Source organism: Larimichthys crocea, chromosome IX (assembly GCF_000972845.2).
Source record: "Larimichthys crocea isolate SSNF chromosome IX, L_crocea_2.0, whole genome shotgun sequence".
Taxonomy (NCBI): Eukaryota; Metazoa; Chordata; class Actinopteri; family Sciaenidae; genus Larimichthys; species Larimichthys crocea.
This window is the reverse complement of record NC_040019.1, coordinates 9596354-9623222: the sequence shown is the minus strand read 5'-3', so window position 1 is coordinate 9623222 and position 26869 is coordinate 9596354. Positions and strand designations below refer to the sequence as shown.

At 38.0% G+C, this 26869-nt stretch overlaps 1 protein-coding gene across 2 annotated transcripts in view; it reads left to right on the top strand.

The window, feature by feature from the left end:
* astn2 (astrotactin 2) overlaps nucleotides 1-26869 on the top strand; it is a 240246-nt gene that overhangs the window by 102626 nt on the left and 110751 nt on the right. Inside the window, exons 5-9 of one of the 2 annotated variants that reach the window (XM_027282012.1) lie at nucleotides 5870-5977; nucleotides 8523-8669; nucleotides 14192-14359; nucleotides 23628-23712; nucleotides 24576-24650. In XM_027282012.1, coding sequence (XP_027137813.1) covers nucleotides 5870-5977; nucleotides 8523-8669; nucleotides 14192-14359; nucleotides 23628-23712; nucleotides 24576-24650 — 583 coding nt within the window. The remainder of the gene's footprint in view (nucleotides 1-5869; nucleotides 5978-8522; nucleotides 8670-14191; nucleotides 14360-23627; nucleotides 23713-24575; nucleotides 24651-26869) is intronic. The other variant, XM_027282013.1, reaches the window with a different exon arrangement.

Sequence of the window (26869 nt, the reverse complement as noted above, 5' to 3'; positions counted from 1 at the left end):
CTCTCTCTGTCTCTCTGCTGTGAGTGCTTTGTTTCTCTGCAGTCAACAGCCCTTAGTCACTCCTTCTGTCTTACTTTCTCCTTAAACCCTTGTAACACAGAATCATTCTTCCTTCGGTATATAATTGCACCATCTTATTCTCCTTTTTGCCTGCAAAGCTTTTGTTTATAGCTATTTTCATCTTTTCCTTTTCTCTGTTCTTGTTTTGTTTTTATTCATGTGCTCTGACTTACTCTGCATACACGTTTCTCCATTAATCAACGTATATACATGACATTTCAGCAATCATCCATCCATGCATTAGCTATACCTGCTTTTCTTTTGGAGGGTCAGTGAGTGAGAATGTGAGCATGCTAAAAGATAAAAGGTGTCAAGTAATCACTAATTAAAACAGTTTGATGCTTAATCATTCCCCAAAAGCTTTCTGTGGTCGACTTATTATTACTTAAGAAATAAAATGTGCTCAGATTCACTTTTTTTTGCATTCATTGATGGTCTGCTAAAATAATACCGGCAGAGCATAATTCAAATAGTTAAACATTTAGCTCTACAATCTTCTATCGGGGATTAGAATGACAAATGCTTATTCATCATGACACAGTGAAAACTGGAACCAATCCTTTCTGTGGCGAACTGATACGCAGGAAATTGTAAATGCAGACCCAAAATAAGGGCACTTGAGGTGAGGTGTGACTTTATAGGCTAAGAGCACATGTGTTTTCGCAGAGAAAAACACAGTTGTTGGAAGAGTGTTAATGATGACAGCAGGTGCCTTTATCTAATGAAAGAGTAGAAGTCAATACAGGTTAGTAGGAGGTTAATAAGCATGCATCATTTCAAGAAAGTAACACACCGTACTAAATTGTTGATTGAAACTCGATGAGAAGTAATTCTTAAGAATCAACTTTTTAGCAGCTGAATTAGTGTGATTGTTGTATGTTTTTTTGGTTGTTGTTTTTTTAACACAACAGATGGAGGACAAGCAGATTGACAGATGAATGCGAAAAAGACCTAGAGGACTCTGATATTATCTAATGGACTCGAGGACTGTGAAAGAGACTGTAAAAGTCAGATGGGTATGCCTCAGTAATTGAAATTTGTAGTACCGACATGCTGCAGCTCTGCCTTAGTGTTCTGGGAGTTGATGTTTTTATGGGACTTGGTTTTGAAGGTATTACAGCAGAGGGAAGGAGAAAAAAAAAAAAAAAAAGCAAGATCGAGACAAAAAGAAAATGTACTGAATGAGGAAGAAACATGGTGAAGAAGGAAAGAAAAGCAGTGAAAAAGAAAAGAGACAGGGCCAGAATTTCAAAGACTTTTGCACCTTATTTTAGATGTGTTCTTATGTGTTTTTAACACACTTGTGCCCTTCTGCACAAGCACAATTTACCTGTCATCTGGATCACACACACAAAGTGTTTGCAAAACGTTACCCTATACTTCATGGCTCTGAGGCAGGATCATGCAAAATAAGTGAGTGTTGTCGGCTTTATCATCTGGCTTCAGACATTTTCTTTGTATCTCTGCGGCTAAAGTGCAAATTTGCAAAGGCCTATTAAAATAAGTTTTTAATGGGACTAGGAGAATGTAATTGTCCAGCTTTCTGTTCAGATCTCAATGACAGCAGACAAAAGGTGAGCGCTGGCTGTCCATTGGAGCTAGCTGCATGAACAGATGTGTTCAGAAACAGGGTGCAGAGCTGTGACTGTGTAGTTATTAAACTCAAAATTGATTTGGATGTTCACTGAGCTCCTAATGCACCATGGCAATCGCTCTATTTATGATAATTCGTTCACATTTTTTTTCATCTGGCTGTTTCTTTGCACATCTTTTTTTTTTGTCATCACACCTCTTTTTCATTGCTTCAGAAGTTCTACCTAAGAGGATGTATTTTTTTTTTCAAATGCACAAACCTTTTAAAGATTGAGATTATTTCTAGGCTTTTAAACTGCAGACTTAGCAAATGTTTCTGAATATCTTGCTCCCTTAATGAGTCGTTCCTTTACAGCGTCACTGAAATATGATCGCTCATAGACAGAAGCTAAAAAGACGTCCGAGTCTCTGATTGTGTAATTATCTCATGCCTTAGTAAACCAGATGCTAATCTGATGCAGGTTGCAAGTACAAATTTAATGGAAGCTAATTTGTGCTGTGCTTTCATGTGTGTAAGTGTGGTTGAGAGTGTAAATAGTAGATGACCTGTGTGCATCTACTGTGTGTGTATTACAGTTTTGTTCTTCTGTTCTATTTTGGTGGCCACCTTTTAGTGCTCAAGACCTTCAGAGTAGACCGTTTTTGTGAGAACCTCATTTCATCACAGGTTTTTTTAAGAAACCCGAACCCGAAATGTAAAGCGGACATTTGTTTCACCACACTTAGACTACTGAGATGATACTGCATCTTTACTAGCTAGAAGTTTATGACAGCCAGTTACATCTCAAATGTTGATCCCCTGCAAAGCTTAGAAACTGAGTGCACCTTCAAATGATCAAGTATGATCAATAAATGTTGTTTTTTTGCATTCAAAGGTGTGATGTACATAGCCGGAATTATAAAATAAGACATGAAGCACTCCCTATACCGCCTACAGTAACTCAAGGACTGCAAACATCTCTTACCGATGTGAGACCCTGAGAGAAACAAGTAAAATGAAAATGCACTTTCAATAGTGGACAGAAGGTTGATACATTTATTAAATATATCATTCTATAAAGTATGTTTTTTTTCTTATGTTGAGATTTGTACCAATTACTGCGTTGTCAAGGTTTTTTATTTTTATTCTGACTTTGAGAAACAGCTCTCTGTGAGAACCTATAGACAACATGATGTATTAGTGTGAAAATAACAACTGAATCCTGTTCTTTGTGAGATGTTAAAAGTAACACCTATTTTCAACAATGTGAACAATGAACATGTTTAGGCTGTCGTCATGCTCCTTTTTTAAACATATTTGCCCGACTCCCCGTTTCTGTCTCTCTTCCTTAGTCTGTCTTTGTCTCTAGCCTCCACCTCTCTGGGCATGTTCTAACACGATGCATAAATTCAGAACCAATTTTACACCACATTGCCTTGGCTTCACTCTCCAAATACCGCCAGACTCTCACACTCCAAATCCAACTCCACTCTCAACCTGTTTAAGCGCACCAGACCAAGAGAATGACTACTTTTTTTACACAGATTTAATAGAACTTTTAATCATGTCTAAGATCTTTATGGTGCGGGCATATTTTCATGAGTTATGACACAATGTTTATGAAGTGAGTAAAAGAGGGAATTGTACCTGCATTGCTCTGAATTTGCTCAGGAATTATAGCTGTGTCCAATGGGCATGGAAGATGAAATATGTTGCTCTATTGTTGGCAATAAACTGCTTTTAATAAGGAAGATATGGGACTCAGAAAAAAGAACAGAATGGGTGAATAAAAACAGGTGTCCCGCATGTGTACCTTCACAATCCCCTAGACCTTCCAATATTTAGATACAACCCAAACAAATTTGTTTGGCATTTATCTATTTGCCCCTGTGTAAGCACGCCAGCATAGAGACATTTCTAAAATTGAGTGTTTTTATTATTTATTTATTTTTTATTATTTACTTTTGATGCCTGAAACTCACCCGTGACCTCATATTCTCCCGTCTACGGTATTATAACTAAATATAATCTTGCCTTAGAAAGAAATCATTCCTTCCATCTACTTCAGAACACAGCCGCTTGGCTTGACTAGAAGGAAAACATGCTATCAAATCTTCAAAACAAATGCAAACAGGCAAAAATGACCCTTTTATCAATGATACAGCATTGCTTTAGCCAACACATCATGACCAGTGATTCATTATACAGTGACTCCAAAAGGTTTCCTTCTCGCCTCTGCAAACATCTAAGATCAATCTGCTGGACCATTTGAGCTCTCATGAAAAAAAAAAAGAAATGAAGAAATGATGCATGACTTTTACAAAAGTTTGCTAAGAAGAAAAAAGTGAAGAATTTTTTACTTTTATATTTTTTCCGCAGATATTTGATAAATCCAGGCCCTGATCTGACTTGAACCTTGCAGGAAAAAAGAAAATCATCACCATATGTGGCTAAACGCAATCCAAAACATTTATTTTACCTTTAGTGACCCCTTTGCTCTCATTTGCACTGCAATTTTATTAGCATGTACCAATTAGACACAATTAACAGTATCTCGTAACAGGACATCGCTGTGGGTGTTAAGCTTTTGCTTCTTACAGAAGAGTAAATGTTTGAGCCATCATCAATTATGAATATTATGAATCACCTTTTTGACAAACCAACCCAACTGTAGGCTTTCTTTTTTCTATGCTTCCTTTTTTTTTTATTTGCTGTCCCCAAGGTGAAGTATTTCTTCTCAGATACTCTTTCATAGCAAAGAGAAAAAACATTGATTTTCTTTGTGTCCGTCATCCCCCTTCCACTCTGGGAGATTAGGAAGTGTAATCACTGTGATCCTGGGGATTATACAAGCAAAACATATCTACAACCATGAGGAAATTAGATGAGTGTTATTAGCACATAGTCATTTCTTTAGGGTATGACTAAGGTGAAAATACATTGTGAAAGCAATGTTGAAAAAAACTATTTTAACAGAAACTCTCTGATGGAGCTTTTAAGATGCAGTTCAAAGCTGTCCGCACATAAGGTTATTTTAGATTATTTATTTATCCGTCATTGGCTTAACAAAATCTTGCAAATCCCCTGTTATCACTGTTATCTGTTATCATTATCACTTTGTGGCTGCCCCTGTGCATTTAGCAGGGTTGTGTGTTTTGATGTCACAGTGGCAGAGCAGTACAAACAAAGCTTCTTAACTCTCACAGCCTTGCTCTTGCTCTCACCATGACATTAACAAAAAGGTAGACTTGCATACAATGGTACACATGCACCCACTCAGGGGATGTGACCCAATTTGATTAGCAAATTGAGCTGCAGAGACTTGGTAATATAGACAAATAATGACAGAGATCAGACAAGGGGGGAAGAGGAAAGGGTGGAGGGTAACTACAACGACACTCATTTGCCATCCCCCAACCATAGTATAACGTTAATGCAACCTTCCATTTCTAATTCTAATTCTTTGTTATCAGAGAAAAGGTCAAAACAGACTTACATCCACAGGCCTGATTAAAAAAACAAACAAACAAAAAAAAAGATTCAAAGCTTGATTAATAATAATAATAATAATAATCAATGTTTTCACTTAATATCCAATATGTGCCTAAAATATGAGGCCACTGTCTACACCACAGAATAACTTGCAGTAGTAAGAATGGTTGCAATCAACTGTTTCATTTCAGTTTTATTTTGACAGATGAGTTTAGTTTAAAATGATTTACATCTCTATTATATCTGTTATGTTTACTATCTATATCTTCAATTTCACATGAAACAACAATGTTAATATGTAAAACTATAAGTTAGGGTACAGATATTTTTTTCTTCTAGAAAATGGTACTTAATGATACCTGAATGAGATCGATTTGTCATTGTCATCTTAAAAGCTTCAATAAAATTAAAATAGCTACCAGAAATTAATTAGAATATTTTGCATATGGCTGAATGTTCAGAATGGCCGATTTTTCTTTTCTTTTTTTTTCTTTTTAACTTAAATTGAAATTGTCTTTTGCAGTATCATCATCATAGTGATCATGACTTGCCTGAATAACTTCCATTATGTCTTTTTCATGCAGTTCTCACACCTTTAATGAAACTCTTTCTCTGCCATGCTTCGTCTAATGCAGAGTTTTTTTTCAGTATAATTGTGTATCCTGGAGTACTATCACTATGGATTGATTGATTCTTCTTGGATTTCTTTCTACCTTCTTTCTCCTCTTATCTTCTCACTGCCAGCAACTGGAGGTGTGTTTGGTCCTCAAGGGGAATCAGGGTCAGAGCCTGAAGATGACAGCCAAATGAAGTTTTACACAGAGCAGCATAGAGGACGAAGACGCAGCAAGGGTGAGAGGGAATGCAGGTGTACTTCTTTGTATATTGTTATAAATGTGCTACATTTTAAACACATTAACTTGCACAGTGGGGGACCCTCTTATCCACCGCATTCTGCTGAGAACCCAATAAAGTAAAAAACGGGGCAATAAAATCCAATAAAACATTTTGAAAACAAATGATTCCAACCTTACACTGGTTGAATGTGAGGGGGAATAATGGAGGGGCAACCTGAGTGAAATGAGGCTAGACATTTTTCTGGAATTGTCAGCATAGCTGGTAGTAGGAAGGAGTCGTGCACATTCCCGATGGGGTTTAAAGTGCTGTTCCATGGCACCGCTCAATGACAGTCAAAGCAGATATATGAGCTGATGTAAATGGAGGCTCAGTGATGAGCAAAGCTGAGTCAAATTACTTTGATGGGAAGCATGATTTTAACTTCCCTTACCACATAATGATATGTGATAGTGAACTCTTTCTGCGTATATTGCTTTTGTGTGCATGTGAGGGAGTGACCTGGAGAAAATGAAACATTGAATTAGTCTGTCTGTGTCCATTCGGCACTGTAGTTTCTTGTTGAAAAAGAGAAATACTTCAGGAGGAACAATGTTGTAACAAGGAGTTATAACCCAGGAAGCAAAACTTAAACTAGGTCACCAAAGGTGAAATGGTCATGACACTTTATTTTTTGTCACAAAATGGTTCTCTGTGTAATAGTCGAAGGCGAGGACCTAAATTTCAGTTGAAGAAATCTGTCCTGTTTTTTTTTATTAATATTTTTCAACACTCCAGTGAACAAGTAAAATGAATGTATGGATGGATGTTAGAACTTGATGTTGATGTTGGACCTTTGTGTGATCTTAGGTAGGTATTATATAAATGCTGGTGATTCACGTTTACCTCAGTTTAAATGCAACCTTTTTTGCAATGGGTATAAAGATTGCAAGTCCAGATTTATGAGCATAGTCGGGGATCTTAAATTGGCTTTAAAGGCTTCAATTGAATTGCAGTGATACACTTGTTGTGGAATTTCATATATATACACGACGGATAGATTCATTATTCACAAAATGAAAGGGTCCTTGTCCAAACTGTCAGCTCTCACTTAGATTTTATTAGAAAAGCACATGGGCTCACGACTGGGTAAGACATAAAACTCATGGCCGCGATCTGTGTTAAAGTTACAACCTGTGTAAAAAGGTTTCTCTAGCAGATGGATGGAGGAAAATAAATGAAAGGAAGGCATTTTATTTAGAGTTCGCCCTGTGTATTTGTGGTTGCTTGTCACTTTACATGCATAGATGTATTTCTCCACATGCCTGTTATTGGTATTTTTGTGTACATGTACTGTATGAGCACTTAGACAAGGTGTTGGTTTGTGGCAATAAAGTAAGTGTTTTCCATCGTGAGTGTACATGCTTTTGTATACTCAGTAGGCTTTTATAGTAATTGAGAGACCCTGTCACAAGCTCGGTGACACCAGACACACCCCAAAAGGATTAGCTGCTCTCCTATTTTTGCTGCAGACAGCTGTTGTTCCTGTCCCTTCACAATATCATGACATGTAATTCAGTTCTGATGAATACAGTATACTAACTTTGTCTCCCCGATTTTGACTTTGAGCAGTGTCTTCCAAACTTCTGAAAAAGCACACTTTAGTTGGAAAGTTGCAGTGTTTTCGAAAATTGAAATTTTGCCTGCTTCTGGTTTTCTGAGGTACCCACTGATCGAGTTACATAACTCTAACAAGGAAATAGGACATTTGTTCAATATACATTACTTAACCAACAATAATTTGCTGCCACCTGAGTTTGCCTGAGTTCCACTGCTTTGAACAGGGAGACAGGAATAGGCCTGCTATTACTATTGACTTTTGCAACAAACCTGCAAAGTATTGTGCACCATGGGCAGCTCTCTTCCTAGAAGCTCTTCACACATTTTCTGACGTCTGGAGTAGATTCACAATATGTTTTTAAGTCAGTTAGAACAGTGTTCCCAAACCAGTGATATCACTTCCTCGCCCCTATCACATCCCAGTAAGCCGACTTTCAAAATGGCGACCTCTCTCCAATGATGAATATCAGTAGACAGAGGTTAAGCGGTTAATTTCGTTCCCTATATCCTGGCCTGGAAATAGGAGCCCTGACAAAGCCAAAGGGCAACCAAAACAAGCAATCTATAACCCTGTCAGTGGCAATAAGATCATATATCACCCCTGCAAATTATTCTGTTCTGTTCTGCAGAAGCTCAGTTATTCTCAGTCATCCTTTACTTACTCAGGCCAGACTTGAACTTGGGTTAAATTCATAAATCAGGAGTACAGTTAAATGTACTTTCAAGGATTGAGGGAGGCTTACAGACTGTACTTCTGACAAAGTTGTGTGCTGAAGTATATAATTTAGTTTTATATTTGTGTTCTATGCCTGTACGTTGATTTATTGGTTTCGTTCATTGGTTTCTCTGTGCATCTTTTGTTAATGATGTCCAAATGCAGTTATCTGTTCGATAAAATAAAAAAAACGTTCACCTTTGACTTTTTCTCTTTCTCTACCTCTAGGCCACCCACACAGTCCTCTAAATAAGGTCACCCTGACGTTGATCACCATCAGCACATGTGTCATTGCCATTGTCTATGCTACACAGGACTCCTGCCCTCTCACTGTCAAGGTTACCCTCCATGTGCCTGAGCATTTTGTCGCAGACGGTAAGTACAACACATTCATTAGACCTTGGCAGAATACATTTTGGGGTTTATAGCTGTGCATTTATTTTTTATTTAAACTAAAATACAGAAATGTTTCACTCTCACTACATCTGTCAAATATTGGATCTCAGGCCAATTGACTCCCTCGCAGTAAATGAAAAAAGGCTGATCGCTGACAAAAAAAAGTACTAAACTTGGTCAAAATAAAACTTGGTGAGAAAGACTGTGAAATCACTTATCACGTTTGATGTGCCCATAGCAACTGTAGTAGGATGTAGTGTGCCTAGTGCTTTATACCTCACCCTTGGGCAATGTTGAGCTTTGTGTTAGCTAAAAATAGGATATAGAATTGTGGAGCATGTTATCATAATAGCCACTATCAATCATTTTAGAACTTTGTTTCATTTTCTTCCAAGCCATAATTGGATGCAGTTGTCCTTCAAGCAGCATACTGCAGGGATGACTGTCGAGTGGGCACACGCTGTTATTGAGTTGTGAAAGATATTATGTGATTTGTATACTTTTTGTCATGGGGGGGGGACACCTAATGGGCCAATGACAGCTCCACATGCTTCCTCTGTTTCTATTTACAAATGGCTTGCAGTAAAATCTCCACTCCCTCGACCGTGATTTGTGGTTTTCAATTTCAATGCTTTTCAGTCTGAGTGAACTCACTGCTCGACTGATAAAGTACACGCATTCATGGAACAAAAAGTAAATCATTCACTGGAACTGAAAGATGAGTAGAAATCAGGACAATAAAAGCCCACACACTGAAAGCCCCCAGTGGGAAAATATGTTTATTATCAGCACAAACCGCTGAATGGCAGCCATCAGACTGATCGAGAGTAGTGTTCTTCAAACATGATTGTTTTTTCTTTATTTTTGCACTCTGGGCTTTCAGTGTGCAGACACTGTAGATTGGAAAGCTAACCTACTTTATGGCTTATACTTCTTTTCAGTTGCCATGGCACAAATGATGAATGACTAATATCTCCAAGTTTTTTTTTTATTATTATTTTGTTTGTTTTTTTCTGGTTTATTCATGCTATACTGAGTAACACGCTGTCTGTGTGGCATACAAACAAGCTATATGCTCCAAAGTCAAAATGTTATCAAGAAAGTACAATAAATACTGTTTTCTGTGGGTGCACATGCAAAAAAAACATTTTTAAAATACATGTAAATTCAGGATAATCAAGTATGTAGACACAGGTGCTTAGGCAGCTTCTCCAAGAGTTGTCCCACTGAGTCTGTTTTAAATTTTTTGTTGGCGACAGGATAATTGTAAATTGGGTACGTGTGTTGGCAAGATACCACAGTATAAACCTCACTGGGAGGTAAGAGAGAGAGAGAGGCCAATACGGAAAATGTGCAAGGAGTTAAGTGAAGTAAAAAGGGAGTGAGGAGCTGAGGCAATTTAACTAATGATTGCCATATCTCTAAAAGCTCTGCATTCACGTATCAGTCGATCAGGTGCTCTTGCCACCGGAGCCTCATTCCTAGTCAGCCCACACAACCCCGCAGAGGTAGAAGAGTGTACAAACCTTCTACAGTTTATTGTGTAACTATATGTAAGATGAACTCCTGGAAAACATATTGTAATATACTGTAAAAGACACACTGCTTTAATGAGTTTTACTAGGCTAAATTGTACTGTTAGATGCTGATGTGCGTTTTCCTCTTACCAGTTCTACCCAAACTAGTCAAATTATATATCACTTCACACACTGATTTGATATACATGTCTGTCAATGAAATCCTAACAACCTTAGGACTCATACAAACCACTCATGTACACAGATATTTATTTATTTATTTATTTTCTAATTTTCTCTTCTGTAAGTAATTCACAAGTGGTCCAGACCTGTCATCAAGGATCATCCTCCGATATAACACCCGACAGTGTAACATCACCTCTTACAGGTTCTCTAATACCACTACTGACACTGCTAAGCTTGCTGTCATTTTGCCTGGTGATTTCCAAACAGTGTTGAAGCTCTGCGTTCTGAAATCCTTTCTTTTTGCACTTTTGTGAGTGAAACTCGCCCACAAATATTTGCCACCATTTTATAGATGGTGTCAATTACGCTAATGATGGGAATTCACGAATACACACCTCCTCCTGAACAGACGGCATTCATCAGGCTGAGACAAGATGTTTTACAAGTTTAAGCACTTTAGTGTTTACAACTAGGAACACTAGGCCTAACTAGGAACTAGGCCTCAAAGAAGGAAAAAAAAGCAAAAGAGGTTTGGTATAAGATTATGAAAATATTCATGAATGGACCCAGTTTAGCGTCCATAACAGTCAGTTTGTTGTTTTGTCTTCATCTCTACAACTCCTCGTCAGCGTGCTGTGAAATGTGAAATGGATACATGCAGTCCCTGAATGAGAATGATGTTTGATTGATTTTGGAGACCTGCTGACCTTTGCTCTATCACTACTAACAAGGCAGATTTTTTACAATACACAAGAGTTTTCTTGAAAGTTTGCATGCTACTTCAGCTGACCTCTGACCCGATGCTCAGTTCTCAACTTTTAGCGACTATATCAAAAACTGGATGGAGGTTGATATTGTTTTCCATCCATGATCACCAGAGAATGAATTATTATTATTGTTATATATTATTTTGTTTATTTTGATGACCCCATGCCCTTTCCTGTAGTGCCACCCTCAGGGTAAACGTTGAAAACTACATTGAGGCACTGCTGCAGAATATCTTCAAAGAACATCATCTGTGCATTGTGTGTTCCATGCAGCATTTATTTATTTATTTTTCTTTCATTGTGGGGTGAATATGGATAGCACACCCAGAAGCTGCCATAAGCAGGGCTTTTGACTTTTGTTTTGTTGTTCCTTTGCAAACTTGAGTTTACTGGAATTGGCCTCAGAAAAATAGACACCTGAGGCAGAGCAGATGTGATAAAAGACCTCTTAAGCCATTGGTCTGGCAGGCATACAGTCGGCAGGAGGCAGGCAGTCAAAGCAAACAAACAAACAAAATCCAACAGTTAAACAAACAAAGGAAATCCAAACTGGCAAGCCATGTATAAATATAAGTTAGAGGAACAGGCAAGCAGGCAGGAAAAAAAAACTAGAATTCTACAGTATGGCTGAAAAGCAGCACATATGACCTGCTTAACAAGACATGAGCTACCTTCTAGAAACTACTTTCTTTATTTTAGAAAGAATTGGATTGTTCTTTAATATTACAGTAAGTCTCAGAGGGAAATTGTTTTTATTTATTATTAATTGTTGTTTTTTGTCTGTTGTTGTTTTTTTGTTTTTTTTACATGGCAGTAGGACTCTCAGATAGTGGTTAAACATAACTCAATTAAATTACTCACTTACAATCCAAAGGTGGTAATACAGCTTAGCAAATACAGAAATTATGAAGACATAATGAGGAAATATCTGTCATTTAATCATGGATCTTAAAAGGTGAAAGATGGCAAGATTAAAGTTTAATCATGGATCTTAAAAGGTGAAAGATGGCAAGATTAAAGATAGCCGAAAACACAATAATGCAAATTAGAGCACTATAAAAAAAAAAAACATCAGCAGCAACAAAACATAAATTTCAAAAACAAATAAATGATAATATTGTGTCAGTCAGTGTAATTGAAAATAAATAAAATAACTGAAAATTTTACAGTAGATACAACTGCTAAGGTTGCAGAGTTTCATTAATTATCACTGTCGCCGTGACACAGATGTGCAATGCTTTCTATTGCACCTTAATTCCCCAAACAGTAGAAAGGCGCTTCATCCAGCAATATAATTTTCCCCCAGTCTTCTGCACTCATTTCACAACATGCACAGCAAAATTGCCAGCAATCAGTGATGTTCTTACTGCTCAGGAGGGGTTTCTTCACAGGTCTCTTAGAAACCAGCCCATAATCTAACAATTGCCTTCTCACCGCATGAGCTGAAGCCATTAGATTTCTCCACTCTTTCAACAAATGAGGGCTACTGTGTTCTCTAAACTGCAGGAAATAGCCTTATTATGCTCACCTTTGGTCATTCTGACCTGGGAGATGTGTTCAGGGGTCTAAGCTGCAGAATTCTGTTTCTAATTTAGTGGCTAGAGCACCAACAAGCCTTGTTTCTAAAGGGGTTGGTCAATGTTTGATAATTTTACAAATCTAAATTATAGATTCAATTCATGGAAATGTGCTACAATATCTTGATTAACTTACACAAGCTTAACTATATCACCAAACATATATAGACCTGTATGAATAATACAGACCATTCATACATTTATTCACTATCTATGGGTGGATGCATTTCAGCTTTACTTCAGTCCATGCTGTATTTACAGCATAATATCGGGTACAAGCAATGTAATGTTTACTCAAAAGCAACACAGCAGGCTTAGTATTGATCTGTACACTCAAAATGAGAGTTTGCCAGGTTAGTCATAAAAAAATAAAACTTGAACATATGAATGTATTTTCTTAAGGCTCGATGTGGCTGTCCCGGTGTAACACGTCTCTGTTGAATTAAAAGAAGCAGCTGCTGACTTAAAGTGTGTAGGAGGAGGAAAATGGGAGTGCATTATATTAGGAATTCAAAAAAGCTAAAATAAAAAAAAAGAATAGATGAGGCTTGGGATATTGTTGCTTCATCTGTTGCACGGTTTCAGCAAAGCCTACCTTGTGGGGTATTTCTCCTCTGAGTTGTATATTTTACTGCAGGGCATTGGCCCTGTAAACTTTTTTTTTTTTTTTTTTTTTGACTGTTGCCTAACTGTCTAAGCTTTTTCCATCTGAAATGATCCTCTATTTAAAAATAAAGCCTGAAGACAACCATCACATCATAAAATAGAATACATGTATTAAGGCTTTATAATCCCACAACTGCTATCTATTTGCATTGTCCTTGAAATGTATATTTACAGTACTACTTTGTTTTGCAAATGCACCTTCCAGCTGTATGCACACAATATAATTGTGTAAGAGTGTATTCACCAGAGAGCTGAAGCACAATCTCCTCACAGCTCCCTTTGGAAGTAAAAGTCATTGGCATCAATTAGGGATAATCTTGTTCAGTGATCGGAGTTTAACGATTGGTCGGGGACCGGTAAGAAAGAAAGGTAAGTCAGCATCAATGAGCATAGCCTTTACTGATTGACTCGTGGCACTCTTTTAGCCGCTCTACTGCAATTACCAAGGAAATCCCATCAATACACACATGATAGGTCTTAATTTTCTCATTTAAATTCAGCCTGGTCAGGAGGGGGGATTAAAATTACAGTGAAAACAAAAGAATTAGCCACTTTTCAATTGATTTAGCAATACAACAGCCAAAAGAGCTTTTAAAAATACAAAACAATCAACTTTTTTTCCTGCTTTAAATGTGTTATATATAGAATATAATATAATATAATATATATATTATATATATATATAATATATATATAATATATATTAATATATATATATATATATAGAATATATATATATTTCTTTTTTTTTTTTTTATAATTTTTCCTTTTTTTTCTCTTTATTTCAGGAAGTAGTTTTGTGGTGAGCATGGGCAGCTTCCTGGATGTTTCTAATTGGCTAAACCCAGCCAAGCTAACTCTCTACTATCAAACCAATTCGTCCACACAGTGGGTCCGGGACTACTGCGGCCAGAGGGCCACTGAGCCCTGCGAGCAACTTTGCGATGAGGACACAGGTTAGTCCATACAAACATACGGACACACATGCACACACTTCGATCAAATTATATAATTTGACAACATTTAATTTATTTCCTTTCATTTTGTCTGATAACAATTCAGCAGACGAAAAAGGTAAAGGGTAACATAGGGGACATTACAGGTATTACAGTTCTCAAAGTCATGCACTCATATCTCCCATGCTGTTTGACTGATTAACCCAACACCTGGTACGTCTATTTATGTCCTCATGGTGAACATGAGATCATACATTATATAGGTCATAAAAGCACCATATATCATAAAAAGAAAAAAACGAACAAAACCATGATGTCAGCCATAGGTAAAGATTATACCGGTACATTCACAGAGAATGTAGTTTACAAAAATGTAGGGATTCATCATCAGCCTATAAAATGCTTGTACAAACCGTGAACCTCAAATTACTAAGACTGGTTTGAAATATCAGTAAAGACATAGTTCAAGCCCTTTTGTAGCCATGTTGAGTATGTTGAACTTCAATGAAAGGCATTGCCTGAAATGAAGAGCGAAGAAAGGCAGCTGTTTCTGCTTCAGGGTTACATTTTATAAATGTCTTTTTGTGTTCCTCACCTGAAGGCAGTCATTGGAGGAGTCTGATCAAACTGCTTTAGAAAAATGAGGGTCACTCAGATTGCATAATGTCATTGCTCTAACTATCACAGCAGCAATAGACATTTAACTATTAAACAAAAAAGCAGGCAGCCAGGTTAAGAGAGTATTTTCTTCATGTAAATGAAAAAGAGGAATGGTTTTCAGTTGGATTTTTAAAACTTTCTTTTTGTTTAGTGTAAGGCTTGTCTTATTGTGTAGGGGATGTTTCTAACTCAGTTTCTGAGTAAATGTAACCGTCTTCTATAGTTGGAGGGTTCAAGCTCAACCCACCAAACTAGTAAACAACATTGTTTGTGTGTGGAGAAGCCCTCAGTGTTGCCACATCCAGGTAAATAATCACCAGCCTCCACTGCAGACTGTACACGATCAGCTCACACAATTTTGCACTTATTTTGTGCTGACATTATAACTATACCGACAAAAGCCAAACGTGCAGTGCGATGATATTTATCTTCCCACAAGTGTTTGCAACTCCCTCGTGTATTCTGTGCCTAACTAGATAAAGTCTAAGCTCATTAGAATGGATTACATCTGTAATGTATGTGAAATTTATGTCACCCTGGTCAAGGGCAGGTTGAGGGCTGATGCATAATGTATTAGAGCTCCAGAGATTCAACTCAGTCAGTATACATGAAGATGCCAAATATGGAGTTGGCACACATTGTAGGTGTTTGTTTATTGTGAATCTGAAAAGGCTTGCATCAGTCGCTCCACATTTATGCATTGTAAGATCAGTAATGATTGTAATTGAATGTTGGAACCCAGTAAATTCAGTGTCCTCGCTTTATTAGTACTTCTGCCGCTCTAGACCCCTTTTGTGTCTTCATTTATTTCTCTTCTCAGCAGCAAGATTATTTGATCAGTAATTGCCCTGAAGTATGTTGTATCTCTTCGGGGCAACCGGCATCCATCCAGCAGCAGAATTAAAGGTGGTGGTTAAAAAAAAAAGCTTTTTATTTCCATCACTGTCTTCTGCTATGCATTATAGCACCAGTACAATAGCACACAACAATGATATACATACTCACACACACACTACTTTGCCGTTTCTAAAGACAGCACACCTGAAACTCTTTCATTCAAGCAAATGTATGGCAATTCCAACAATAGAGTGAACCCCTGCTTGTGAGATGTGAAAGGGTAAATACATACAGGGAAGAAACGTGTATCTGCACTTTTCTATGTGCACTGAGATGTCCCAGCATGCTGGAATTCATTCATTTTACCTACAGAGTGACAGAAAAACACCTGCTTGGCCAATTCTTGTATGCACATGAAAATAAATAAATAAAAGCAGCCAACCAAAGACAAATACATGACAGTGTTAAAAAGTCATTGTCTGGTGGATTGCAAATTGCTTCACTTTGACAACTACCAATTTTGTGGAATTACCACACAACTCTGTAAAACATCCAGTTTAATGTAGAAATGGTCAGAATACAAATATTCCTGTGAAGGCTTATGTGCATAATACTGGTGCCAAAAAGTAATTATCATCATGTGCTATCAAGGTTCATCCACTACTTTTTTTTACATGCTCATGCCAGTTGAGTGGGAGGTGCTATGCTTAGACAAAAAAGAAAAGGACTCTTTTGTTCATTTTGCAACATGAAAAAAAACAAATATAGAATACCTCATCCACCTGGGTGTGGGGATGCTTCAACACTTTCCGACTTCCCATGGGTTTTCATCGCTCTACTAAATTCTGGCATAGGACACGGTGACATGTCCTGGTGTTTCCTGTTGGTGTTTGGGCAGAGATTTCAAATGACAGTTCTTCTATTGCACACAAGAAAAATAAGTGTAAGGGAACACAGAAGGCCAGCTGCTCACTTTTCAGACAACTAAAAGGGGTAAAATGTCAGCTGCATGTTTTTATACCACCACTTGGGCACTAAACATTGTCGTTTTTACTCTTAATTTAATGATTAAGAGAAACGTGCCCACATTTCATGGGGAAACATGCAGTATTGAATCCGCACATTTAGATATTTCAACCTTTTGGATTCATCAGTTTTCCTGAATCATGTACACAAATACACCAGCAGCCATTTTTTAGTGTGTTTTCCTTGTGTCCTAACAAATGCTCTTTATCATGCACCTCCATCCTGCTTCAGTGTCACGCTGGTTCACTGTCACTGTTGACTACCTGTTGTTGTCATTGTGTGTGGATAATCAATCCTCTCTGTCCTCACCTCCACTCCATGGCTCCACTGCTAGTATGGAGGTTAGTAGATTGATGTCATGTTGCAACTGTTTGTTGCCTGATAGCTTCTTGGGATGTAGCTGACTGTAATTGGACTCGGGCAATGGATTGTCTTTGGAACAACAGATAATGCAATAACAGCCTGATACTGAGGAATCAAATTGGTTGAAAATACAGTGCATCCATGAGTGTAATCATTTCTTATATGCACATAATATATAATAACATAATTTCTATATAACAGGTGATTATAATTTTAAATATAACTTGTTCACTTAAGTTAACAGTAACTTGAGATATTGCATTATTAGACAGCCTGTCCTATCTCATATATGGCCTACTAAGGAGGAATAGATTGCCCCTAGCACCTTTCCATCTATCATCATAACTAACCTGATAAAGACCTGAGAACCTCCTTGGCTGCTTTTGTTTTCCACACTGTAAATTATGCCTCACTGGCTCCTCCAACCTCACTTAATTGGAACTGGAACTGCTGGAGTGTTAATATATAGCCTTGCTTTATCATCCCATTCAATACATACAGCACTTGCATGTGCCTAAGCACTGAATACTCCTATGAGAGAACACTTTTTACCAATTTACCAAGCCATTCTGCCCAAAGACCTTGGGCAGAATGGCTTTCCCTCCTGGAAATTTTATAACAAGCACATATTTGCATCAGGACAACAATAACTCTTTTCTCTCCCCATAGCATGAACCTTGAAATGTGAAAATTATGGCCTTGGTGCGATACTAGAGATCATTATAATGAAAACACGTCATTTGTAGCATGAGGTTGGTTATACAGGTGGAAGAGTGAAGAGATATTATTTGTGGTCTCAAGTGATTGCCACTTTTATATTTTTGGCTCTTACTTTAGAACAGAAGGATGGCTAAAGTGAGAGAGCTGAGAGAAAAACAGCACAGAATGAGGGCACAGTGGTGACATTATAGTGACACATTGTATTCTCAATTGAATATTGGTGTTTATACTGGATAGTACTATCCCCATGTGCGGTATCAGGTAATGTGTCTGTGCAGAAACCTGCCCGGAATGTAGCAGGAAAGTGAACGTGTGTGTGGGCACAGTTAGATAATTGTCCTCATCAAATGGCCATTTCCAATCACAGGTGATTAGCCCCTAAATTAGGCCGACAACATGTTCTAATCAGTCAGCCATAACTTTTGGCATCACTGAATAAGCTTTGTGCACAGCAGAGTCAGAATCTCAAGCTGGTTGACAACTTCAGCCAAGAGTACAGCTCTATGTTAGCATGGTAAAGCTAGTCACCATAGCTACGATAAGCCATGAGCTCAAAAATAGATTATTTCAAATATTAGCTCTGTTCTCAGTTTCCACACATTTCCCAAAGACAATATAACTTTAACTATTAACATCTTAACTAATCACATCTAATGCAACTGACACTACACACAAAATACAGACGCAATCATCATCATCTGAGAAATGGGGCTATTCTGGTGTATTTTCAGTGGATCCCAACCACAAATAAGAATCCAACTATGGATCACGGAGATCACGACTACTGTTCCATTACAAAGTCTGCTGTACTTGATCTCATCTTTGTCCAGACTTCACTTTTTATTAGATGTCATTAATAAACTGCTTATAGCAAAGAAAAAAAACCTATACCAGATATTTAAATATAGCTGTTGCAGTATGTAAAACTTCTTGTCAAATGTTATTAATAACTATTAGAGATAAATAACCCATACAATTAAAATCTATGCAAAAAGCATGAAGGTCACAAGCATTTAGTGTGACATAATTATTGAGAAAACATTCAACATTCAATTTGCTGATTTGTTAAGGCAGCATAAGGTGATAAGAATAGCTCATGAAACACACTAAGATTTGTTCAAGAGCAGAAAAGAAGCAAAATGATGTGATGCTGAAATACAATATCTCATCAATAAAGTAATAAGTTTGTGAAGGATGTGACGATGCAAAAACATCTCCTCATCGTGATCATAACAAGAAGTATGCAAAATCAGTGCAATTATAGGCATGGAATGGACACACAATAGATTTTTCTTTTTTTCTTTTTAAGAATATTATAAACACATGCATAGAAGAAACTGTAGCTTGTGAAAAATTAAAAAAATCTATGAGCCACCAGATCAGCAACCAGTCCAAACTAATAACATAGCAGATGGAAGGCATGGATATGGTTGATGTCTCCCCAGAATCCCAAGTTAAGTCCAGCCAAATGCACACTGTAAATGTGAAAGGAGAGCAGTTGCCATAGTGCATTGGCATCTCAGTGAAGTTCAAGTTCAATGAAAAGACAATGACAACTCCCCCATCCCCCTATTTTTAAGAAGCATTTTTTTAAATTATCTAACTCAGCATAGCTCCTCCTTTTTATATAACTCCTCCTCATCACAGTTGTTTGTAGTACATTCTTTTGTCTGCTGTCATTGAGTTTTCTAAAGAATAACTAGAGTCAGTTTAAGTGTCTCTACCGCAGCCTTCCCTGCCTGCACCAAGTCTTTAGAGACAAATGCAGCACAAAGCTAATTCTTGCAAGTTGTCTAAAGGTTAGTTAATCCAGCAGAATTTGTAATCAACCAGGCATATCTCGTACCATTAATTGCTCGATCTTCCTCTAAACCCATTTGCATAAAAGGAAGAGACACTATTCACTGATTACTTGCAAGGTGCGTCTCAGATTGCAGACAAACTGTGCTTCCAGGCTGGTGTGGCTCATCTGAAACAAGGTAGAAAAGACTTAGTAAATATGTCCCTTTGCAGTTTCCAGGCCTTTACAGACGGGGCTGTACAAAACACGTACCTCCTCCCACTGTGCAGCTGGACGGCTTGGAATGGACTTATGTAGAAGATCTGAATCCATTGTCCTCACTTAATTGGAGTGTGATAACCGTACTCTTTTCTGCCATTGAATGCATTTGCCAATCTTTCTATTGTTAGTCAAATTATGCGGACACTCCTCAGCAGACCAGCTTCTTTAATGTCTTACTCAGGTGATGAAGAAAATCTCACACTGCGAATAAAAGACATGAATAATATTGGGATATAGAATTGTACATTTTCAAAAGAGCTATGTTGACCTTTTGACACGACTGCAACATCACAGGAAATGATACGAGACAAGAAATGCAACAAGAGCCAGGATGAAACAGCAGGGGACAGCTTTGTGCTTTTGATCAAAGCTCAAGCTAAAATGAAAACCTTCAGTTCACCGTGTTTCCAATTTCTACCCTTTTCAGCCCAAAATAACCATCGACATGCTGTTACATTATTAAAACACAAGCGAATCAGAGAAAAACACACCTATACACTTGTTTTCTTGATTCACTAATATCTTGTACACACTCAAAAATTATCTGGTTCAGTTGTTTACAGTAATATATCAATAGATTTCATCCAGGTGAGCTCTGCTGCAGAATACTGATTTTTAATAACAATAGCACAGGTCTGACAGTAAAAAAACAAGACTCTGCTTTGATATGTACACTACCTTTTAGCTACATCAAACTGAGCAGCACTAGACAAGTGGGAACAAGTTAATCCAAGGCACCGACTGGGGCCCTTCTGTGCAGAGTTTCCCAGTCTTCCCATCTGTGTGGATTCTCTCCAGGTACTCCAGCTTCATCCCACACTCGAAGACATGCAGTTCAATTGGATGCCTCTAAAATCGCCTGTACTGAAGGTGTGAATGTGAGCATGAACGGTTGTTCTGTGGTTCTCCAAGGTTTACCCCGCCTCTCGCCCAGTGTCAGCTGGGATGAACTCCAGCCCCTGTGACACTGATAAAGGATAAGCCATCATCGAAAATGGATGGCAAATAGGATATACAATAATCCAGGTTATGGTCATTTTTATTGAAGTATATGATACGACATAGACTTGGGATTACTTTATATTTGTTAGACAAACTTTAGTTTAACGTCAACATCCTAAATGCCCAGTTATATTTCCAAATACAAACCGGTGTTTGGGGCATCAAGGGAATAGAATACATGACAAAATGCAAGTGTAGCATTCAGCTCTGTCACTACCACTTGATTCCAGACTTGCTTTGCTGGCAGTTCATTCAGCAAAAAAATCTCTGGTAATTTAGGTATTGATTAGATTTTTTCTTTGGTGTATATAAAATATGGCCATGTCCTATTAGATGTTTCTTTTTTTGAAGCACAAGCTGAGTGTAACAGTTGTGAACAGCAGGCACAACCTTGTCAGTGGTGCTCCTGGATGCAGCCTACTCCCATCTCTCCTCTCCAATTAATCAGAGGTGCAGTCAGGCATTTTTGCCAGCAAATCAGAGTTTGCTATGCAAATCATTTCCATTGCATATGTAAGAAAAATCCCAACTTGGGGCACTTTTGTTACTCTAACCACTAACATGCTACTAATGAAAATGCCAATTCCAGCCTCTTGAGGGGGGGTGTTGCAATTTCCTCTTCACTTCTCCAGCATGTAATTGGTAACATGTGACCTGACTGCACATGTGCAATACGGATCTTATTAAGCACTGCCCAGGGCAGTCGAGTATAATTGAATATAGATAGATATAATGAGGCTAAATCTATGTAAAAGAGTAGCAGTGGGAGGGTGTGTACTGTGTGTATGTGTGTTTATGTGTTTCCAACATGAATTAGATACATATTTACATAGTTCATACTCCCAGCCATACATGCCTGGCAAAACAAGCTCTCCATTAATCTTTTTTTAAATGCCGATTTGAAAGCTGTTGATGTGTCCACACTTTAAAGTGCAGCCATTTCAAGAGCTCTTGCTCTTCATTTAGGAAGGCCACATGAAATAGCCACAAACAAATGAAAACATTTGTTGCTTCCATCTGACTAAATGCCTAAGTGGTGCATCACTCCATGAGTGAGTCTTAAGGCTTTAAACTCAACCAGTTAAATATTTAACAGTAGGTGATAAAATGTGAATGGCATAGCCTGTGTGGCCATTACACATTTTCCAGTTCTATGCCTCCATATAGGTCAACAGAAAGCAGTCAGTGGCATTTATTTTAGGAATATTGCTGATAGAAAAGTTGGTAAAGCTATCACTGACTTCAGATTTCATCAGCGCTAACATCCACTTGAGAGGCATTGCAAATTCAGTGTATCGTAAATAGTTTATTAACCATACATGACACTATAAAGTAATTCTGTCTTCATGAAACCGATAGAGTTGGCCCACACCAAATAAACCAAAATCCATTGGCTTGTTTGATGTTATCTGAGTAGCAGTAGCCTTACAGTACAGGAGAGCACAATTTATTGTGTGTACAGACCAAGCAAGGGTGAGAGAGTTTTGTTTTGTCGAGTTTATTTCTATTATTTATAGTCGTGGATTAGCCGTGATAAATGCCCATTGCTTTTGAGACCTGTGTTTCAGAGAAAGAGAGATGCACATTGGCTAGACTATTCCTGTTTTCTTTGAACTTCACATTATATACTTTTGTACAATGTTCAAAGATATTTTCTAGACATAAAGATCATAAGATCTACCATGCTTTTATTGTCCCTCTCTCTTTCTGCTTCACTTAATCTAAGGAAGAAATGCATACATTTCCGACTGTTAAAAGCCGGTAAAAGTATGAATTGTGACATTGCAGTCCATTGACCTGTATGTTACAATACAACAAGCTTCTTTTTTCTTTTTTTTTTACTCAATAGCTAGCTGGTGAGGCTACAGCCAGAAAGATGCATGATTGGCAGCTTCTACCAAAACAAAGTAACAAAGCTGCTCTGCTGCCTTCTGAATGTCTATGTTCATCGTGCAGTGGGAGCTGTCCACCCAAGTGCAGAGAACTGTGATTATGTACAGAGACAAATAACTCTCAGGGACAAAAATACCTCCATGAAGATGATAAAGACTTATAGTGGTACTGGAAGCAAACAGAAACCAAAGTCACTTTCTGTCATGTCCATGTCACTGGACTCCCGGGAGTACCAGTATGTCTGCAAATAAGCATATGTTTATGTCACTGGTTTCTTACTTGAGTGCTGACTGATGGTGACCTCAGAACTCTGTTGTTTTAAGCCTTTATACAGGACAAAATGTATGTGCAGTCAAGTGATATCTAACAGGTCCTTTACTTTACTAATGAACCTGGTGTTCATAGTGTTCTGGGAAAACAATCAATAGTGGAAACATGCTACTCCATCCTTGTGCCTTGAGGACAAACAGTCCAAGAGAGTGATTGCTATTAAGTTTCATAAAATATTTCAGGAAATGGCCTAGCTGATAGTACGGGTTCTGTTCGGTGGAGGGAATTAGCTGCAAAATTAGGTAGCATAGCAACTGCTTATTCGATGAATATCTAATGAATTAGGATGGCAGGGTCACTTATATGGTAATTTATTCAGCTACTGAGGACAAATAAATATCTGTCATTGTGCCCCTCTTGTACTCTCTGTCGCAGGCGAATGCAGCTGTCACGAGGGTTATTCCCCGGATCCTGTCCATAAACACCTCTGTGTTCGCAGCGACTGGGGTCGAAACGAAGGGTAAGTCCTGTCTGCTGTATCCACTCATATCTGATAATTCACTTGTACTTAAATGACCTCATGGCTGGTTTCACAGTCCCTACTCCCAAATGCATTACCGTACGTTATTAACTTTACATAAAATAAAGGTGAATTGTTCACTGTGATGGATTAGCTATCTGGAGCTCTTTGCAAGGTGATCTTCAGAGTATTAAAATTAATGTAAAGCAAGGTAGAAGATCAATCTAATGACTTAAGTAATCTAAAATATATATGTCAAGGAGTTTGAAGTGCATAAAAACATGCATATGTACCTGTGTGGTCTCTTAGTAGAATTAAGGGTGTAAACAGAAGGCCAAGAGCAGAGTGTTAAACAAGTGTAATAGATGGACAAATGGAGAACAACACAACGAAAGAGAGAAAAATCATAGAAATTGACAGTTCAGGTAGAAAAGTGAGTCAAATAAGCCCTGTCTCTGACTCTGACCTAGTTTGACAGTTAGCTGGCTTGTCCATTGGTTAAATTAAAAGGTCCCACATTGTTGCTCAACCCCACCTGTCATCTGCTGGATTCAGTCCAGTCAGATCAAATTTCTAGTCCCAGAGTAACAGCTGACAGAGGATAAACCATTTTACATTTCATAAATTTCATCACATGGTGTTGTTTTTTTGGTTTGGTATATTTAATTATATGTACCGTAAGTATGGCGTATTTAAATTGGATAACTGCAATCACTTTACAAATGAAAACATGATCATCCTCGATTTTTACTCGGATCACATAAACACTTCTAACTATAATTATGTAGGTTGTACATGACATATATGTTTATTTATATATATTTCTCTCTCTTGGTTTGGTTCTCCCTCCTCTCTCTCTCAAGTCCCTGGCCGTATGCTAACTTGGAGAAAGGCTATGACCTAGTTACCGGAGAGCAGGCCCCAGAGAGGATCTTCAGGTGAGTCCTTCAATTCTGGTGCATCTCCCCAGTGCATGGCTTCTACTGGCCATCTGTGACTCTGCAGACATTAAAGTGATGGTGGCGTTTTTGGCATGTATATGTGTGTGTGTGTGTGTGTGTGTGCATGTGCGTGACAGAGCATACAGGTGAGCAGCCGGCAGATACACATAGACACAGTCGGATGAATGCACAAATACAACTCATGCTGGGGTGAATCATGCCCACTGGCTCTCATGTGGAGAAATAGCCCAAGGGGCAGCCCTGGATGGACTCCTTTCAAATGCTTTTACTGCCATTTTTGTTACACTTGTCGTTCTTGATGGGGTCATTGTGTCTCACATTTTTCAAAAAGTGCCAGGCTTAAAAGACCCATCCAGTTTCACTCAGTTGTTCTTTTTTTAAATGCTCCACAATAACATCCTGTTTTTTAATGTTGTTTTAAAAATGTATTTTTATCATGTTGTACCTCTTTAAATTGTCAATAGTTATGTCAATTTTAAGACTTGCAGACTCGTTTACCATGCATTGTTAATCTAATCTAAAATATGGAATGAACTAATGCACTATATGAACTCTTCTTGTTCACTTTAGCTCTCTTTATGGAAACTTTATGAAAAGACAAGCTATGGAGCACTAGTGTATCTATGGCGCATATTACTCATAGAAATCAGTAGTAGTAGTAAATGTTGCTCTACCTTAAAAATTGGATTGGATTGGATTGGATGAAGGCTTTCTTTGTCATTGCAGCAGTACAAGTACAGTACAACGAAATTGCAAAAATCACAGTAATGCAATGCCTTGTAACCTCAAACACTGATAACAACAATAATGACTATCTACAAACATGTACCCTTTTTGTAAACCTTTCAAAAGTTGATGCAGCCATTTTTTCATGCAATTTTTTTTAGCTGTATAACATAAGTGGATACCCCTCCAGTCTGAAGATAAAAAGAGTTCTTTGTCACAGTAGTCCTGTTTCTCTTCACACTGACCTTGCAGAGTTAGCTTCGCAGTGGGAGTCCACTCTAAGAAATGAGGTACTAAACCCACAATCTTTGCTCTGCACAAAAACCCATTCTAGCTTTCAGCTGTCCATTGCCATCACTACTTGGATGGCGCCAGCACATATACACACACACACACACACACCAGCACACACAAAGGAAGCAACCAAATCTACTGCTTGGTCGAAGCACTGTGTCGGAGGTTGAGAGAGAAGCAAGATGAAATGACAACTTCACACACACACAGCTGCAGAACACTTTCTGAGTACTTTCAGCCATGTGCACACTTGTGCAGATAGCAGACAAAGTGAGGGAAGATGCAGCAACCAAGTGGAAACCTTAACTGGTTTCCCATTGGAAGGTTTCTGTATCAGTGCTGTGTAAGGAACGATAGGAGAAAAGACCGCATTGCTCTTCAGCTGGACAGTGTTTAACGTCGGCCCTGTGGCAGTGAAAAGAGGAGCTTAATCGTAACACAGAATTGGTTTCACCGATTGAGAGCTTTGTAGGAAACCAGTGCTGCCTCTCACTTTTTTTTTTTTCCTTGATGCAAGGAAAAATGAGGAAGTAAGCGTCTGAGCTGATCTTCTTATTCAAAGACACGCAAGTTACACAAGGAATGGTTGGGTGAAAATGAAATGATTTAAATGTTAATAATAAAAAATAATTTAAAAAACATTTGGTTTGAATTGTCAAATAGTGAAAGGAGGTTTGGCAGCCCAGATAACAAAGTGTTCCGGTAATCAGGTACACACAAAGGCATGTTTGACAGGTTGGATGTGGAGAAACGTACATGGTGCTGCAAAAGTGAAAATATTCCCATTGTGATATCTTTTATGTGGAAGTCAAATGAGAGGGTTTGATTAAATGTAATGCCAAAATTCTAGACAAGCGAAAGCCATACAAGCTTTCTAGGTTTCCAGGAATTTGTAGTCTTGTCACCCACCTGCTCAGCTGCATTAAAAGCACACAATGCAAAGCACAGCCATGTTCTGTGCTATTTGCGAGGCCTTGCCAGGTGCTGTTATTCCCAAGCGACAAGTCTAGGTCCGCTCCAGGGTGTCCTCCTGAGGATATTAATCTTAGCTAGGAAGAAAAATCTCTGGCAAAACCAAATAGGTTTTTTTTTTTTTCTACAACAATCGTCATCAGCACGCACGGCTTACACATGGTAAGGCATTTCATTTGGAGAGAAGGGAGGTCTTTGAATTA